Genomic DNA, 16872 nt, shown 5'->3' with positions numbered 1-16872 from the left:
AATCATCTCATTACTGAAAAGAGCCATGTCCATCAAAATCGATCATCACATAATTTTATTATTGCCGTTTACAATGATCTCCTGGTTCTGGAGATCATTTCACTTAGCATCAGTTTATGTAAGTCTTTCCAGGCATGGTTTTTATTTTTTTTACAAATTTGACAATTACTATTATTAACTGTATTTCCCCCCATTTCTTCTTTCTCTCTTTTGACCCTGTCCCTCCTCAAAGTGTTTTGCTACTGACCACTTCCTGTAATGTTCTCTTCTCTAAAATGCAATGTTCTCTGGGAGCAGATTTCTTGTGGGGTTTCTGGAGGCAGCCTTCATTTCAGTTCAGAGTAATAATCACCTCAAATGCAGCCAGCTGTTAAAGTCCAGTCCTTTAATGTCTCTTCCAAAATAGCCCAGTTAGTTTTCTTAGAGGCCTATCTTTCTCCTTGTTTCGGAGAGCTCTTGTTGCTAGTCCTTTAGCTTTTCCAGCTTCTTCCTCTAGCTCAACTCCGACTCCAAAGCCTCCAGCTAGCACAAAGTTGGAATATGGAATGAATCTGGCTCCGCCTCGGAGCCTCGGAGAGTAGGATTGTGGGTTCTTTCTGGGCTTGTGGGAGCTCCTGGACGAATCCTGACTTGTGAATCTCCCAGAGTCTCTAATGGCTTCAACTTTCTTAAAGGTGTGAACTCTCTTAAAGGTGTGAACTCAGTACATAAGCATTGTCTATTACAATAGCATCTTGTTCCACCTTCTAGCCCATAACAACTTCCTCCTCCAATATGCCCTCTCTTTAATCACCCTCCCCTTTCCATATTCTATTCCCTTCCATTGCAGGGTAAAATAGATTTCTATATCCCTGTTGAGTATGTATGTTATTTCCTCTTTAAGCCAATTCTGATAAGAATAATGTTCACTCACTCCCCCTCTCCTTTCCTTCTTTTCCTCCACTGTAAATGCTTTTTTTTATGGCAGATAATTTACACCATTCTACTTCACCCCTTCCTTTTCCCCACTACATTCCTATCTTATCCCTTAATTTCATATCCCTTTATATTCAACTTAGCTGTGCTCTCTCTATATATGCTTCCTCCTCCTAACTGCCATAATAATGAGAAAGTTCTAATGAGTTACAAGTATCATCCTCCCCTGTAAAAATGTAAACAGATAAATCTATTAAATCTCTTAACACTTTCCTGATTACCTCCTTATGCTTCTCTAGAGTCTTGTATTTAAAAGTCAAATTTTTCATTTAGCTCTGGTCTTTTTATCACAAATGTTTGAAATTCCTCTATTTCATTGAACCTTTTTCTCTGAAGGATTATACTGTTTTGCTGGGTAGGTGATTCTTGGTTGTAATCCCAGCTCCATTGCTCTCTTCTAAACCCTTCAGTCCTTTAATGGAGAAGCTGCTAAATCTTGTGTTATCCTGACTGATTCCAATGTACTTGAATTGTGTCTTTCTGGATACTTAAAATATTTTCTCCTTGACCCAGGAGTTCCAGAATTTGACTATAATATTCCCAGGAGTTTTCATTTGGCATCTCTTTTTGAAAGTGATGAATGGATTCTTTCAATTTTTATTTTACCTTCTACTTCTAAAATATTGGGACAGTTTTCCTTGATAATTTCTCGAAAAATGATGTTCAAGCTCTTTTTTTGACCATCCCTTTCAGATAGACCATAATCTTTAAATTATTTCTCCTGGATTAATTTTCCAGGTCAGTTGTTTTTCCAAAGAGATATTTCTCTCTCTCTTTTTTTTCTCTCTTTTTGTTTTTATTTTGATTTTGTTGTATTGTATCTTGATTTCTCAAAAAGTTATCTTCAGAGGAGGAAGTAAATTGCTTAAATAGTCCCATTTCAGAAAAAGAAATGGAAGAAGCTATTAATCACCTCCCTAAAAAAAAATCCCCAGGACCAGATGGATTTACATGTGAATTCTACCAAACATTCAAAGAACAATTAGCCTCAATGCTTTATAAACTATTTGAAAAAATAGGGAATGAAGGAGTTCTACCAAATTCCTTTTATGACACAGACATGGTACTGATATCTAAACCAGGTAGATTGAAAACAGAGAAAGAAAATTATAGACCAATCTCCCTAATGAATATTGATGCTAAAATCTTAAATAAGATATTAGCAAAAAGACTCCAGAAAATCATCCTCAGGCTAATACACCATGCTCAAGTAGGATTTAAACCAGGAATGCAGAGCTGGTTCAATATTAGGGAAACTATCAGTATAATTGGCCATATTAATAATCAAATTAACAAAAACCATATGATCATTTCAATAGATGCAGAAAAAGCTTTTGATAAAATCCAACATCCATTCCTATTAAAAACTCTTGAGAATATAGGAATAAATGGACTTTTCCTTAAAATAATCAGGAGCATCTATTTAAAACCAGCAGTAAGCATCATATGTAACGGGGACAAACTGAACCATTCCCAATAAGATCAGGAGTGAAACAAGGTTGCCCACTATCACCGTTACTATATAATATTGTATTAGAAATGCTAGCTTTGGCAATAAGAGTTGAGAAAGAGATTAAAGGAATAAGAACAGGCAATGAGGAAACCAAATTATCACTCTTTGCTGATGATATGATGGTATACTTAGAGAACCCCAGAGACTCTCCTAAAAAGTTATTAGAAACAATTAGAAACACCTTTAGCAAAGTTGCAGGATACAAAATAAACCCACATAAGTCATCAGCATTCTTATATATCACTAACAAAACCCAACAGTTAGAGATACAAAAAGAAATTCCATTTAAAGTAACTACTGATTATATAAAATATTTAGGAATCTATCTGCCAAGGGAAAATCAGAAACTTTATGAGCAAAATTAAAAAACACTTTCCACCCAAATTAAGTCTGATCTAACCAACTGGAAAAATATTAAATGCTCTTGGATTGGGGGAGCAAATATAATAAAGATGACCATACTACCTAAACTAATCGTTTATTTAGCGCTATACCAAAAATACTCCCAAAAAACTATTTTGATGACCTAGAAAAAATAACAACAAAGTTCATATGGAAAAACAAAAGGTCAAGAATTTCAAGGGAATTAATGAAAAAAAAATCAAATGAAGGTGGCCTAGCTGTACCAGATCTAAAATTATATTATAAAGCAGCAGTTACTAAAACCATCTGATATTGGCTAAGAAATAGACTAGTTGATCGATGGAATAGGTTAGGTTCAAAAGACAAAACAGCCAATAACTTTAATAATCTAGTGTTTGACAAACCCAAAGACCCCAGTTTTTGGGATAAAAATGCAATATTTGAGAAAAATTGCTGGGAAAATTGGAAATTAATATGGCAGAAACTAGGCATTGACCCACACTTAACACCATATACCATGATAAGGTCAAAATGGATTTATGACCTAGGCATAAAAAATGAGATTATAAATAAATTGGAAGAGCATAGGATAGTTTACCTCTCAGACCTGTGGAAGAGGGAGGAATTTATGACCAAAGAAGAACTAGAGATCACTATTGACCACAAAATAGAAAATTTTGATTATATCAAATTGAAAAGTTTTTGTACAAACAAAACAAATGCAGACAAGATTAGAAGGGAAACAATAAACTGGGAAAACATTTTTACAGTCAAATGTTCTGATAAAGGCCTCATTTCCAAAATATATAGAGAATTGACTCTAATTTATAAGAAATCAAGCCATTCTCCAATTGATAAATGGTCAAAGGATATGAACAGACAATTCTCAGATGAAGAAATTAAAACTATTTATAGCCACATGAAAATATGCTCCAAATCATTATTAATCAGAGAAATGCAAATTAAGACAACTCTGAGATACCACTATACACCTGTCAGATTGGCTAGAATGACAGGGAAAGACAAGGCGGAATGTTGGAGGGGATGTGGGAAAACAGGGACACTGAATTGTTGGTGGAATTGTGAACATATCCAGCCATTCTGGAGAACAATTTGGAACTGAGCTCAAAAAGTTATCCTTTGATCCAGCAGTGTTTCTACTGGGCTTATACCCAGAAGAGATACTAAAGAAGGGAAAGGGACCTGTATGTGCCCAAATGTTTGTGGCAGCCCTGTTTGTAGTGGCTAGAAGTTGGAAAATGAATGGATGCCCATCAATTGGAGAATGGTTGAGTAAATTGTGGTATATGAACGTTATGGAATATTATTGTTCTGTAAGGAATGACCAGCAGGATGAATACAGAGAGGCTTGGAGAGACCTACATGAACTGATGCTAAGTGAAATGAGCAGAACCAGGAGATCATTATACACTTCGACAACGATATTGTATGAGGATATATTCTGATGGAAGTGGATTTCTTTGACAAAGAGACTTAACTGTGTTTCAATGGATAAATGATGGACAGAAACAGCTACACCCAAAGAAGGAACACTGGGAAACGAATGTGAACTATTTGCATTTTTGATTTTCTTCCCGAGTTATTTTTGCCTTCTGAATCCAATTCTCCCTGTGCAACAGGAGAACTGTTCGGTTCTGCAAATATGTATTGTATCTAGGATATACTGTAACATATCTAACATATATAGGACTGCTTGCCATCTTGGGAAGGGGGTGGAGGGAGGGAGGGGAAAAATCGAAACATAAGTGAGTGCAAGGGATAATGTTGTAAAAAATTACCCTGGCATGGATTCTGTCAATATAAAGTTATTATTAAATAAAATAAAATTTAAAAAAAAAAAAAAAGAAAAGAAATGTGGTTTGAGATGCTCATGACATACCCCAGCATTTGAAGTACCTAATAAGCAGATGGTATTGTGGAACTTGTTACCTCCCTCTTTATTACTGCTTCCTGCTTTCCTTGGCTTCCTGTAAAATGCACCCCAAATCTCACCTGCTACAGGAAGTCTTTCCTAGTCACCCTTAATCTAATGTCTTCTCTTTGTTGATTATTTCCTGTTTATCTTGTCTGTACCTTGTTTGTACTTTGTACATTGCCTTTTCCTTAGACAGTGAACTCATTGAGAGCAGGTTAAAAGTCTTTACCTTTCTATGTATTCTTGGTACTTAGCATGGAGTAGCAAATGATAGGTGTCTAATTAATGCTTGTCAACTGATGGTTGGAATTGCATGCAAAGCTTTCTCTTCTTTTTTCTTTCTAGTTTGGGGATGATTTTGATCTTTGCTCCAAGTAATAGTTGATATGGTACAGAAACAGCAGATTCTGAAATAATTCCTACATTAATAAACAAATGCTTTCTTTCTGTTAAGATAGTCACTCATTTTGTGTAATGTTTGGTCCCTCCTGATTCTTTTGAAGAAAGTACTTCTGTTGTACAGCCATGTACACCATGTATTTCTGAATAATCTGTAAACTTGAGAGACCTTTTTATATCCTTACCATACTTTTCATACTTTTACCCATCCTCATCTCAACCCATCTTCACATTGAAGTTATTTAATATTTAGGCATGGAGAATCTTAGAAATTTTTTACAATTTCTACTCATCTTTTAAGACCCAACTTACAACAACCTTCTCCATAATTCTTTACTTATTTGCTTCCTGATTCTTCTCACCAGTATTTCTCACTGAACACTTTGCCTACTTTTCCCTCAAGTATTTAACCTTTATCTTTTTATGTCATTTGTGTATTTTTCATATTAATTTTGCCTGCCATGTGGACAGAGGTTATATATTAGTCAAACTGTTTAATTTCCCCAGTATCTAACATAATGAAAGCTCTGTACACAGTTGATTCTTAATAAATACTGTTGAAATGAAGAGAGGTGATAAATATAGAAGAGCTTTCTAACATAAAACACTTTATGTAAGCTGTTGTTATTGTGTTTGTGTTTCAGATGGTGACCCTCTTTCAGATGTGGGTTGTCCCCCTCTATTTCACAGTGAAGCTACACTGGTGGAGGTTCCTGGTGATCTGGGTCCTGTTCTCCACTGTTACCGCCTTTGTTACTTTTCGAGCCACTCGCAAACCTTTGGTCCAGACAACTCCAAGGTGAGAATTGTGTCAGGGAAGAGAGAAAGGGTTGGGTCATAAAATCATAGCACTGTAGAGACAGCCTTATTTAGAATGCTACTCTATTCTTCATCATTTCCTTATCTGTCTTCTTATATCCCTCCATTGATGTACATTTGCTGAGCAGAATTCACTTCAGTGCCTTATAAAGTCTGATGGAATACTTTAGCTCTCTAAAAGACTGCTCATTGTAGCCTGGAGTTCCCAGAGACCCTGTTACCCTGCAATTTTGATTCCTGCTGGGCATTTTATCATTAGAAGTTCATTTCAAGTTTATAATCTTTGTAGTCAAGCAAAATGTGGCTAGGAATGACTCATCTTCAAAGTGAAGGGGTTGGACTAGTTGATCAGACATGGGATTGGATTTTCTTCAGTCAGAAGTGAAGTGGACTGGTAATGACTTTTACATCACTGTAGAACTGCAAGATGAGTTTGAATAATCACTTGTAAAGTTTGTTCTAAAAGGAACACTTTTTCACCGATGAATTGGACCAGATGGACTTCAAAATCTGCAGGAATCAGAAAGAGAATTCTATCCTACATCTGATTTTCACTTATAGGGAGGAACTGGTTTCTGGAATAGAAATGAGTTCCTTTTGACACTAACTACTCCCTCTTAAAGTTTGTTGATGACAGGAAAAAAATTGAATGTTAAAAAAAAGAGTAATAATAATAATAGGGAGAGAAAGAGGAGCCAAGATTAGTTTGCCTATCTCCTAGATTTTGGAAAAGCAGATTTCAAAGGTTTGAGAGAAAGGAAAAGTGGTTCCCATGTACTAAAATTCTGCAAGGGAAGTCAATTCAGTATGGAAGGCCCTCTAGAAGGAAGTCTGTATCCACAAGGGGAAATAGTTCTGATTTAGAGGAAAAATGGGAGTTATAGAAGAGACTGATAAGGATTCTTAGAGAATTTATAAAATGTGCAGAAAATAAAATGTATAGCAGATAGCAAAATAATGTCAAAATACCTGAGTCAAAGATCAAAATGAGTTGAAATGGACAAGAAAGGCTAAAAACAAATTGGTGTGGTATTTGTATTTTTTTTAAGCTATGTTAGGACTAGCCCTGATTGAGACAATGATAATTGATGATAGAAAGAAGATAATGTTTATTATTTATAAGCTTCTTACATTGACCACTACTAGCAATTCAGCCACTTTTGAGCTTACAGTTAATATTGTGAACTATGACACTGAACAAAATAAAATATCTTCCCAAACTGTAAGAGGGTGCAACTATGTATTGCTCTCAGAACGTTAACTTGCTTTACCCCTAGTATTCTTTCTCACACCCCAAGACTTTTTCATTCCCCTGTCCCTAATTTCAACTGATTTTGATGTCTGATCTAATAAAATAACAATAGTCTATTAATTGCTGAATAAGATGGGCTATTCTCAGTCTTCTTTTCCAGATCATCCTTGTCACGTCCCCTAGTCTGTGCCCTCTTCTCTCTATATATCCTCTTGGTTACATGATCCACTTCTATGGATCCATAACTATTACCTATAAACATATGACATGCTGTGTATGTCTGTATGTAAGTTCAGCTTTCAGGAAAGAAGGCAAATGGTTATTTCTAAAGGTTCACAGGGCTTTTTATCTCACAGGTTTATGAGGAAAAAATTGTTTTAACTTTAAGATGCAAAGTGAAAAGTACTTTGATTATCATCATTTTCTGAAATTGTCTACCATAAAAATTTTGTTTATAGGATCCTACCACATTTTGTTTCTATCTGACTTTTCTCTAGTCGTGGTCCTTTGACCCATACTCACACTTCTGTCCCTCTTATAGACAATAACACACATCCTAGCAATCTGAGGCTCTGATCTGAATGGTTTATTTGGAAGCTTCATTCCTTAGCCCTCTTCTCTCAATTTTTGAATAGTCCCTGTTTCTCAGTGTTGGCAGGTTTGGGGGCTTATTTCCAATTCTTTTCACCTCCAATCTAAAACATGACTAGAGTGCCACAAAGCGCAAAAACTGGAAAGATTCTAAGGTAATAACCTAACAGATATCTGAGTAAAAATCCTCTTTGTGACATCCCTGGTGAGTAGTTTGGAAGCTTCTTCTTGAAGACTACTGGTAATACAAAACCAACTTCCCTTTGAAGGAACCCCATTGTACTCAGGGACAGCTCTAATCCTTAAGAACTTTTTCCTCTACCTAGTCTAAATTTTTCCTTTGCAGTTTCTACCTATTGGTCTAGTTCTGCGTTAGAGCACCAAGCGGGACTATTCTGTTTCGTTTTCCTGACAATCCTTCAAATAATTAGCAAGAATTAACATCTGTCCCCCAATCTCTTTTCTAGCCATAACATTGCTTAATTCCTTCACAGACCTTTTATGTCATTTTTTCTGCATCTGTTCCAGCTTGTCAATTATCTTCCCACAATGTGATTTCCAATACTGAACACAATGTTCTATGTGGTCCTCCTTGATCAGCTTTCCTCCTTGTGTCCTCCCCTCTTGAGTACCAATTGCTTCTGTAAAACTTTATGTCCATTTAAAACACTTTTATAAATTTGTTTTTATTTACTCTCAAAGTCAGCTTCTGTAGTAGGAAACTCAAGGAATGTTATCCCAGTTTGATAGGTAGGAAACTGAAGCTCAGAAAGATGAAGCAGAAAAAAGCACAAGGATTTGTGAAGAGTCCCCTGTGTGCCAGACACTGTACTAAAGCACTTTACAAGTATCTTATTTGATCTTCCCAACAATTCTTTGAGATAGGTGCTATTATTATCTCCATTTTACAGATGAGAAAACAGAGGCACAGAGGTTAATTGAATTGCATACGATTACATGGAGCTAGTGAAGGGAGAAAGGAAACAAACATTTAAGCCCCTGTTAGCTGCTGGATACTCTACAAAATAGTTTCTCATTGGAGCCTTGCAACTACTTTGTGAGGTAAGTGCCAACTTCAGGTCTGGCACTCTGTGCACTGTAGAGTCACTGTCACAGTTATCTAATACCATCCTGTTACCCAACAGAGCTGATTTTTAAATTGTTTTCTTGAATTATAACCGTGTTTTCTGTTCACTATCTAAATTACAGGCCTTTCTCTGAAAACGTGCTTTTTTTAAAAATTTGGTAAAAATTAAATTATTTCCATTTGTTTTTAAGTAATTAACTTGATTTCCCCTAGTTCCCTGGCAGCAGCATCTTGTTTTGAGGTCATTATGATAATTATTCCTTAAATTTTCTTCAGTCCCTTAACTTTCAGAGTGGTTTAATATATTTGTTTATTTTTAAGAGTCTCAAAGCTGAGACGCTGGTCCAACTACCCACCTAGTATAGGAATCCTCCCTATAGTTTCCTTGACAGATGTTTTTCCAGTCTTTGCTTCATTATTTCCAGTATAAGAAAACTTACAAAACCTGCCCGTTCCATTTTGGGATATTGTCCATTTTAATTGTGGGAAAAATGTCTGTCTCGAAGTACAGAGGAGTTTACCCTGTCTTACAGTTTAAGATTAAATTTACATTTTGAATTCCATGTTGCACTATTGACAAATTGATCTTGTCATTTACAAAACTCCCCAAGAGCTGCTTTTTGGCCATGTTTTGCCCATCCTATATTTGAGCAGTTGATCTTTAAGTTTAGCATTTTATATTTATTATAATGAAATTTCATGTTCTTATGTTTTGGCCTGTAATTTTAGCCTATCAAATCTTTCAGGTTTTTGAATCTACTTTCCAACATACTTTCTTCCCCACCTTCCAATTTTATGTCATCCATACAATTGAAAAGTGATACCATCAGCATTACTGTTCAGATTGTTGATGAGAAAAGTTGTCTGAGAAAGGTCTAAAGAGGCTGCCACTCTCCAAACTGACATCAGTTAGTCTATTCCAGTTTTTCTGCCAATGAAAAGTTCCTCTAGTTTTATAGCCCAAATCTCCCCATGTTTTTCACGAGGATATTGTAAGTAATACAGCTCTAGTTCTGGTGTCATAGAAAAAGCTTGAGACTGGGAGCCTAAAGGAAGAAGCTTGCCAGTTCAAGTCCTGGCTGGGCCAGTTATTAGATTTGTGGCTTGCATTCGCTCCCATAAAATGCTATCGAATTTAATTCTATGTCATGATTTTTCCCCCTGATCTAGCATTCTTACCACCACTTTATATGAAGTAAATAACTCCTAACACACCACATATTCTCTAAAGGCACAGTGTCTTGCACATAGGGTGCACAGTACATGCTGGGGAGTGAAGGGGTGGAGCTGATAGTTTGAGAAGTGCCTTTTCATGGATCAAGAAGCTATTTAATAGTAGAGAAGCAATCTGGGCTATTTGGCCCACAGTACCAACCTTGTCTTTATTCTCTTCTTACACTTGAATAATATGTGATCCCAGATTTTGAGATTGAGACTCTAAAATCCCCATGTTTCTGACAAGTGAGCATAACTTGAGTTTCCTTAAGTAGGGCCTCCATCCTTTTTATCCCTTGCTTATTCTTTTTTTGTGGGCAGTGTTTTAATGTCATTCTGTCTCCTCTTACTTCCCTTGTTTCCTCTGCCACCCCCCCTCTTCCTTCTCAAAAAGAAAAAAAAAGAAAGTCACCAGCCTCCTTTCCAAGTTGTGACCACAAGGTCACAACCCTACATCATTAACAACAGCAGCCATACACTCTAGACTAGCCCTTTAGGATAGTGTAATTTGTACTGTGGAGTGTAAAAGGGATAGACAGCAAAATAGATTGGCAAAATTACCAGTGTACAACATAAGGTTATTATGAGACAAATCCCTTGGTCTTATATCTTTCTATCCAGTCTTTTGAACCCAGCCCTTCTTTCATCACACCAACATCCTACTTGTATAAGATTCCTGTTTTTCTTTTCATTGCACCCTATTTTTATTTTGTTTTTATCCTTCACCCACTCCAATGATTTCTTGGTTACCAGGGAAATGGATATCCCTTCCCTCTGATTCTCCTGGCTTTTGCTAGAGTACATGTAAAACTTAAGTTTTGGATAACTATATTGATGATAGAATCATAAGAAACTATTAAGAGAAGCTCAGAATATAGAGAGCCTATTCTGTCCCACTTTTTTTTTTTTTTAAGTATATTAAGGCTTTGTAAAGAGTTTATTCACAGCAACACTACGGGCAGGGTTATGCTAATATTTTGTTAATTCAGTTTTTCAAGGTACAAAGTAAGGAGCAGTGACTTATCCATCTAGCAAGAGTCTAATCTGGACCCATTCATAGATGATTTTCTGACTCCCAATACCAGTACTCTTTCCTTTATATTACATAGCTTCATGCCTGAATTTAAACTTAGATCCAAGACATGTAATCTCACTGCTGTACGTCCTGTCTTCCAAACAATCCATAAAGGTTATGATAGAATTCTCCAAATTTTCTTCATTAAGAAACAGCCCAGAAATAGCCCTAGGGATAGGGAGACTTTGAAGCTAACTTCAGGGTCCCAGCAGAACAGTATGGTATTGTAATGGGAGGGCCTGTTTCACTATCTTACCAAGATTCCAGAGGAAGAGAGGATGGTTCCATGGAAAGGATGAATTGGTCATGGTACCCAGTACTTCTTGCTGTTCCAGATGGCAGAAACCTGCCCCTTGACATTTAAAAGAGGAAATTATCTTCTCCTTTCCCTGGTCCTGGCAAGGCCCAATTAACTTAAGGAAAGTAAGCTCCAGAATTCAGAGTTTCATCTGTGTGAGGACTGAGCAGCCCTGCCACTTCTTCAGCATAATCAAACATTTCCAAAATATGTCATCTTAGGACTTTAGTGTTGGTTGACTTTGGGAAGAAAATTGGTAGAGACCTGAGAACTTGATTGTATTAATCTTTCCCCTTCTCCATGTTTTCTTTCTAGGCTGGTTTATAAGTGGTTCTTGCTAATATACAAAATCAGCTATGCCACTGGAATTGTTGGCTATATGGCTGTGATGTTCACCCTCTTTGGGATTAACTTGTTATTCAGGTAAGTAAATGTCTGATGTGTGTTGTACTTTAGTTCCTGGGTAGGGGGAAGGATGATTGTGGCCTTATTCTTTAAGAGGTTCTCAGTTGATTTGATTGTTTATTCATTTACTCAGTCAGCAAACATTTATTAAGTGCTAACTTGCTTAAAAGCACTGCACCAAGTAAGTTTGCATTTGAGACCTTGGATGTGGTAGAAAGGAACCTGCACAAGAGCTAGGAGAAATGACTCTCTGACTTCAGTTGATTTACATGACATCCCTGAGCCTTAATTCTTTCACCTTTAAAATGGGAGAATGAAGTTTCCCTACCATATAGAGCTATTTTGAAGGTCCAGTGATATAAAGAAGGTAAAGTCTTATCTAAGTGACAATTGTTACTGTTATCAGTAGAACTTATTCTTAGTACTTTATGATAATGAGGAGCTGGAAGAATCTAGATAATTAAAATTAACTAATGAGCAAAGAATTGGGAGGGAAGCAATAGAGGAATCCAATCTCTTATGAGGCATTCATAAAGAGCAATAGCAATGACTGATTGTCGACTTTTAAGCTAAAAAGGGATCCTTAGGTTCAACCTTTTCATTCTTCCAGGGAAGGAACCTGAGACCCATCAAGGTCGGAGGCAGAAGAAAGAAATTTGCATATAAAGTCAAAGACAAAGTTGGGATTAGAACTCAAGTCCTTGCTCTAAGAGCTACCTTTCTCCTAGGATAGGACTGTTGTGAGAAACAGATAAGAAAGTGGATGTGAACAGTCTTTGGAAAAGACTGTCTCCTGAGCAGTTATGAGTTCAGGCTTCCTAGGTCCTGGTTGTTAAGTTTTAATAGCAGTGGAAGACTAGTCTGGAATCTCCAAGGAGGGCAATTCTAATACATTTGGCCAAGCTCAGCTGTACATAAGAACAAGAAGCTCACTCTTCTGATGGATTTGACTTTTCTTAAGTGCTGACAGACATTCTCATTGAACTTTCATGTAAACTTGGGAGGTTGGCAATGTAAATATTATCCCCATTTCACGAATGAGGAGTCTGAAATGTCAGTGACTTGCCCAAGTTAAACAATTTGTCCCAGTTTTCCTAACTTGTGATTCAGTTCAGTTCGACACAGATTTAGGTTTTTGCCCTAAGTGAGATTAACAAGAAGGACTAATGTGGATACATATGAGCAGATAAGGAATGGTCTCAGTAGATAAGGGAGGAATTAGAGGTCATGGAGTGAGGGTAAGGGGAAGTCAGGGAAGTCTTTATGGATGAGTTGTGCCTCACAGGAATAGTTAATTACCACAAGCAGATGAGAAGGAGTATTGTTGAGGCCTTAACTAATGCACTTAATGTGGGAGGGGCCAGGATTTGATCAAGTGTTAGCAAGTCAGTACATTTTGCTAAAACAATCTGAAGGGAGATTAATATGAAATTGAAGTTGCAAGAGATAGATTGGAGCCATATTATAGAAGAGCTATAATGCTTATCTAAGGAGTTTTTTTTTTAATTCTCATGTAAATAGGGAGTCATGAATGTGTTTTGAGTAGTTATGCATTATTAAATATCAGAACTGAAGCTCTAGCCTACAGTTTCTGACTCCAAAGCTCAGTACTTTTTCAAATGTCACACTGCTTCAGATAGAAGAACTTTATTTTGTTAAGATCTAGACTGTAGAGATCTTGATTGTGTAAATTTATGAAGAGAAAGCAGAGATTATCATATGAACTTTTCTCTGCCCCTGGGGACAACTTTTCATGCTTTAAGGAAGAATTTTAGAACAAATGAAAAGCAATTCTACTTTCTGTTCCTTGGTGAAGCTTCTCTGATTGGTGCCATTATTAACAATCATTATTGGGTTAGTACTTTGTGTAAAACACTGTTCTAGGCAAAGTTTAGCTAAGATAGGCCTTACCCTCTTGAACATAATGGAACCTAGTTGAGGATCTAAGCTATAAATATAACTACTGTATACAAGATGATATGTGGCAAGGACATCAGAGGGTACAGTAGCCCATGGAAAGCATCTTGTTGTGGCCTCTAGGCCTTGCTGACAGCCATAGTTCCTAGGGCATCATATCTTCAACTCTTATTGAGCACATTTATTAAACATGTTCCCCATGCAGAGCACTGTTTTAATGGCCAAAGTTACAAAGAAACCTTCCTTATCCTCAAGCAACTTACCTTCTACTATCAACTTCTTCCAGAAACCAATCCAGAAGACCTCATGCTTTACCCCTTTCTTCTCTTACTAGTCTCTGTATTTCTTGTTAGTAAATTCCCAAGTTCTGCATTCTGACCTTATTGGTCCCTGATTTTGCTCTGTCCCTTTAATTTAGAAACTTGCTTCCCATGTATCTAATTGACAATTCTTTCTATCTTTTGCTGCCTTCTGATGCTCAATTCTAGCATTCATTTTCTCTCAACTTCTCATCTCTATACAACCGGATCACAAGAGTTCATTTCTAGAGTTTACTCACAATGGAAAAGAAAATTATAGAAAGATTAAGAATAGGACTCCAGTTGGATAATACTTGAGCCTGTCAACATCATCTCTACCTAAAATTCCCCAAACCTAATTCGATCTATAGCATAAAGCCCATTGTGTTATTCCATCTCGACCCCAAAACAAAATACATCTCTCCCACTAGTATCACCATCCTAGACATTTCTCCCTCCTCCACCCAGTCCATTGGGCAAGAGATAAAAAAATGCCACTATATAAAACTGGTTTTCCTCCAGTTAAAGAAAGCGGAATAAATCAGCCCTATGAATAAAGATCTGTCTCTTCTTTTAAATTATGAATTATAGTTGGGGGGGTCATGTTTCCCCCTCCAGATAATAAGTATGTCTAATAACATTAATATTATGTAATATATTTTAGAAAAAATTTTTTTGTTTTATTAAAAAAAATTAATACTGAGATAGTGTAATGCCGGAGAAACTGAGGCAGGAGAGAGATTAGAGAGTTTTTAATATTTTATTAATGGGAGAGTAAGATTGACTGGACAGGACTCTCGTCTCAGATTATCCAGTCAGACAGAGATAAGTATACTGGGACCAAGGAATCCATATTGGTCCCAGGGCTGGAGGACCCAAAGAATCCAGCGTCCAGCATACAGCTGCCAGATGCCATTCTCCAGCAATGAATGGAAGAACCCCAACTTCTTAAATACCTTTTTGGAGATAAAGAAGAGAAAGGGAGGGAAGGTTTTTTTATCAGGGAGGGGAAGCCATAAAACCTAAAAATTCCAGAGACAAAGAAGTAAAGATATCATGGGTTGATCTTGGAATATTCTAAAGGAATATTGTAAATCCCTAAAAGAATCAGGAGATCTACTCTTTTATCTTGCTAATTTATAACCTGAGAGCGAATAATCCTTAGTTTTACTGGGTCAGAGACAGAACAGTTAAGATAACTGAGACAGGGAAACTGAGTCAGGACAGTTAAAGAAAACTGTGGCTTAACAATAGTATATAAATTGAATTTTGTAAAGAAAAAAGAATTTTTTTTCAGTGTGCAGGAAGTAGTTTAAATAGAATATCGGCTTTGGGTATTGATAATGGGGTGTAGTGCCTTCTTCCTGATAGGTCCTAGGAAGGAGTTTTACCTTCATAACTGGCTTACAAGGCCAGTATTTTGGTTAAACTACTTGGACTTTTCACTTAAATTTTAGCATATGATTTTCAAATAGGCGTGCAAGAGCTCTCTGAATCCTTCCTTCCTCCTAGGTATCTATGGTATATATCTTGGAAGTTTCCTCTCTTTTGAGCTTATATATTGTCAAAAAAGATCGGGCCTTAAAGGGAACTCTAAGTCATCTTAGTCCAACTCCTACTTGAACCTTTCTGTAAAAAGCTTGTCATAAAACTTTATAGATTCCACTTAAAGATTCACCTCCAGAGGCAGCCCATTCCATTTTAGGACAGCTCTTAATTGCTTGTACTGAGTCTAATCAACATCTTCTCATTCACTGGGCTACTTATTATGAATCCAAAGCAAAAACAGATCTAGGTTCTCAGTTCTCCCTTGCCTGTGTTTTTTCCCTCTCTGCCTCTCACTCCTCTGGGAACTCCAAACAGACAGGCATAGTTATCATTATGCCTGGCTTTTCCTGAATACCCTGATCTGTGTTTTTGTTTAGACTAAGATGTGAACAAATTCCTTTCCTGTAAGTTTAGCCACATTGAAGGTCAAAGCTTGGGATCTTGGGGGGAAAAAAGTGGAAATGGAGCAGTTCTGGAATGAGCCCAGGAAGGACTCACCTGGCTAATTGAAACTGCTCTGTAGGCTTGGTTATCCTAAAACACATGGCCTTAGTGGTCCCTACCAAGTTCACTTAAGAATATTGTCCTCTCAGATACTGTCTTGTTAAGCAAATTTCAGTCTAATGTAAATGGATTGCAATTACATTCCAATGTAGTAACATAGTTATTAAATGCCTATTATATAGAAAGATATTGCTGGGTTCTAAAGAATGTTACTGTTAAAACATATTCCCTTCTTTCATGGTATTTGCAGTCTACTAGGGAAAAAAGAATCATGATAAAATAACTCACATTTCTTTGATGCCTTCAAGTTTACTAGTTACTTTATATACATAGATACATTTAATATTTGGTTTGTGCAATCTTGAAGATCAGCTTTTGCCTCAAATACTTTCTACTTTCTATCCACATCATTACCAACTGAAGTCTTTCTATTTTTTCAAGAACCAAGAGTACTTTTTCTATGCCCTTTCTTTCTTATAGCCTATTTATATATATATATATATATATATATATATATATATATATATATATATATATGTTATGTATTCCCTGGAAGATTGCAAGCTTTTTTAGGACAGGGATTCTGTTGGTTTTTATTATCTATCATCCAAGTAGAGAACTTTAATGTTTCTTACATTGAGCTGAGGTTGAGAGGTGCCAATAAAGATTTCCCTAC

The 16872-nt window shown here is 36.5% G+C and overlaps 1 protein-coding gene across 2 annotated transcripts in view; it reads left to right on the top strand.

The window, feature by feature from the left end:
- RNF121 (ring finger protein 121) overlaps window positions 1-16872 on the top strand; it is a 116089-nt gene that overhangs the window by 61522 nt on the left and 37695 nt on the right. For both annotated transcript variants that reach the window (XM_051987462.1, XM_051987463.1), the window contains exons 4-5: window positions 5831-5985; window positions 11839-11946. In XM_051987462.1, the coding sequence (XP_051843422.1) occupies window positions 5831-5985; window positions 11839-11946 (263 nt within the window). The remainder of the gene's footprint in view (window positions 1-5830; window positions 5986-11838; window positions 11947-16872) is intronic.

The sequence above is a fragment of the Antechinus flavipes genome, chromosome 3, assembly GCF_016432865.1.
Source record: "Antechinus flavipes isolate AdamAnt ecotype Samford, QLD, Australia chromosome 3, AdamAnt_v2, whole genome shotgun sequence".
Taxonomy (NCBI): domain Eukaryota; kingdom Metazoa; phylum Chordata; class Mammalia; order Dasyuromorphia; family Dasyuridae; genus Antechinus; species Antechinus flavipes.
The sequence above is the reverse complement of the archived record's forward strand: the minus strand, read 5'-3'. Positions and strand labels throughout refer to the sequence as shown.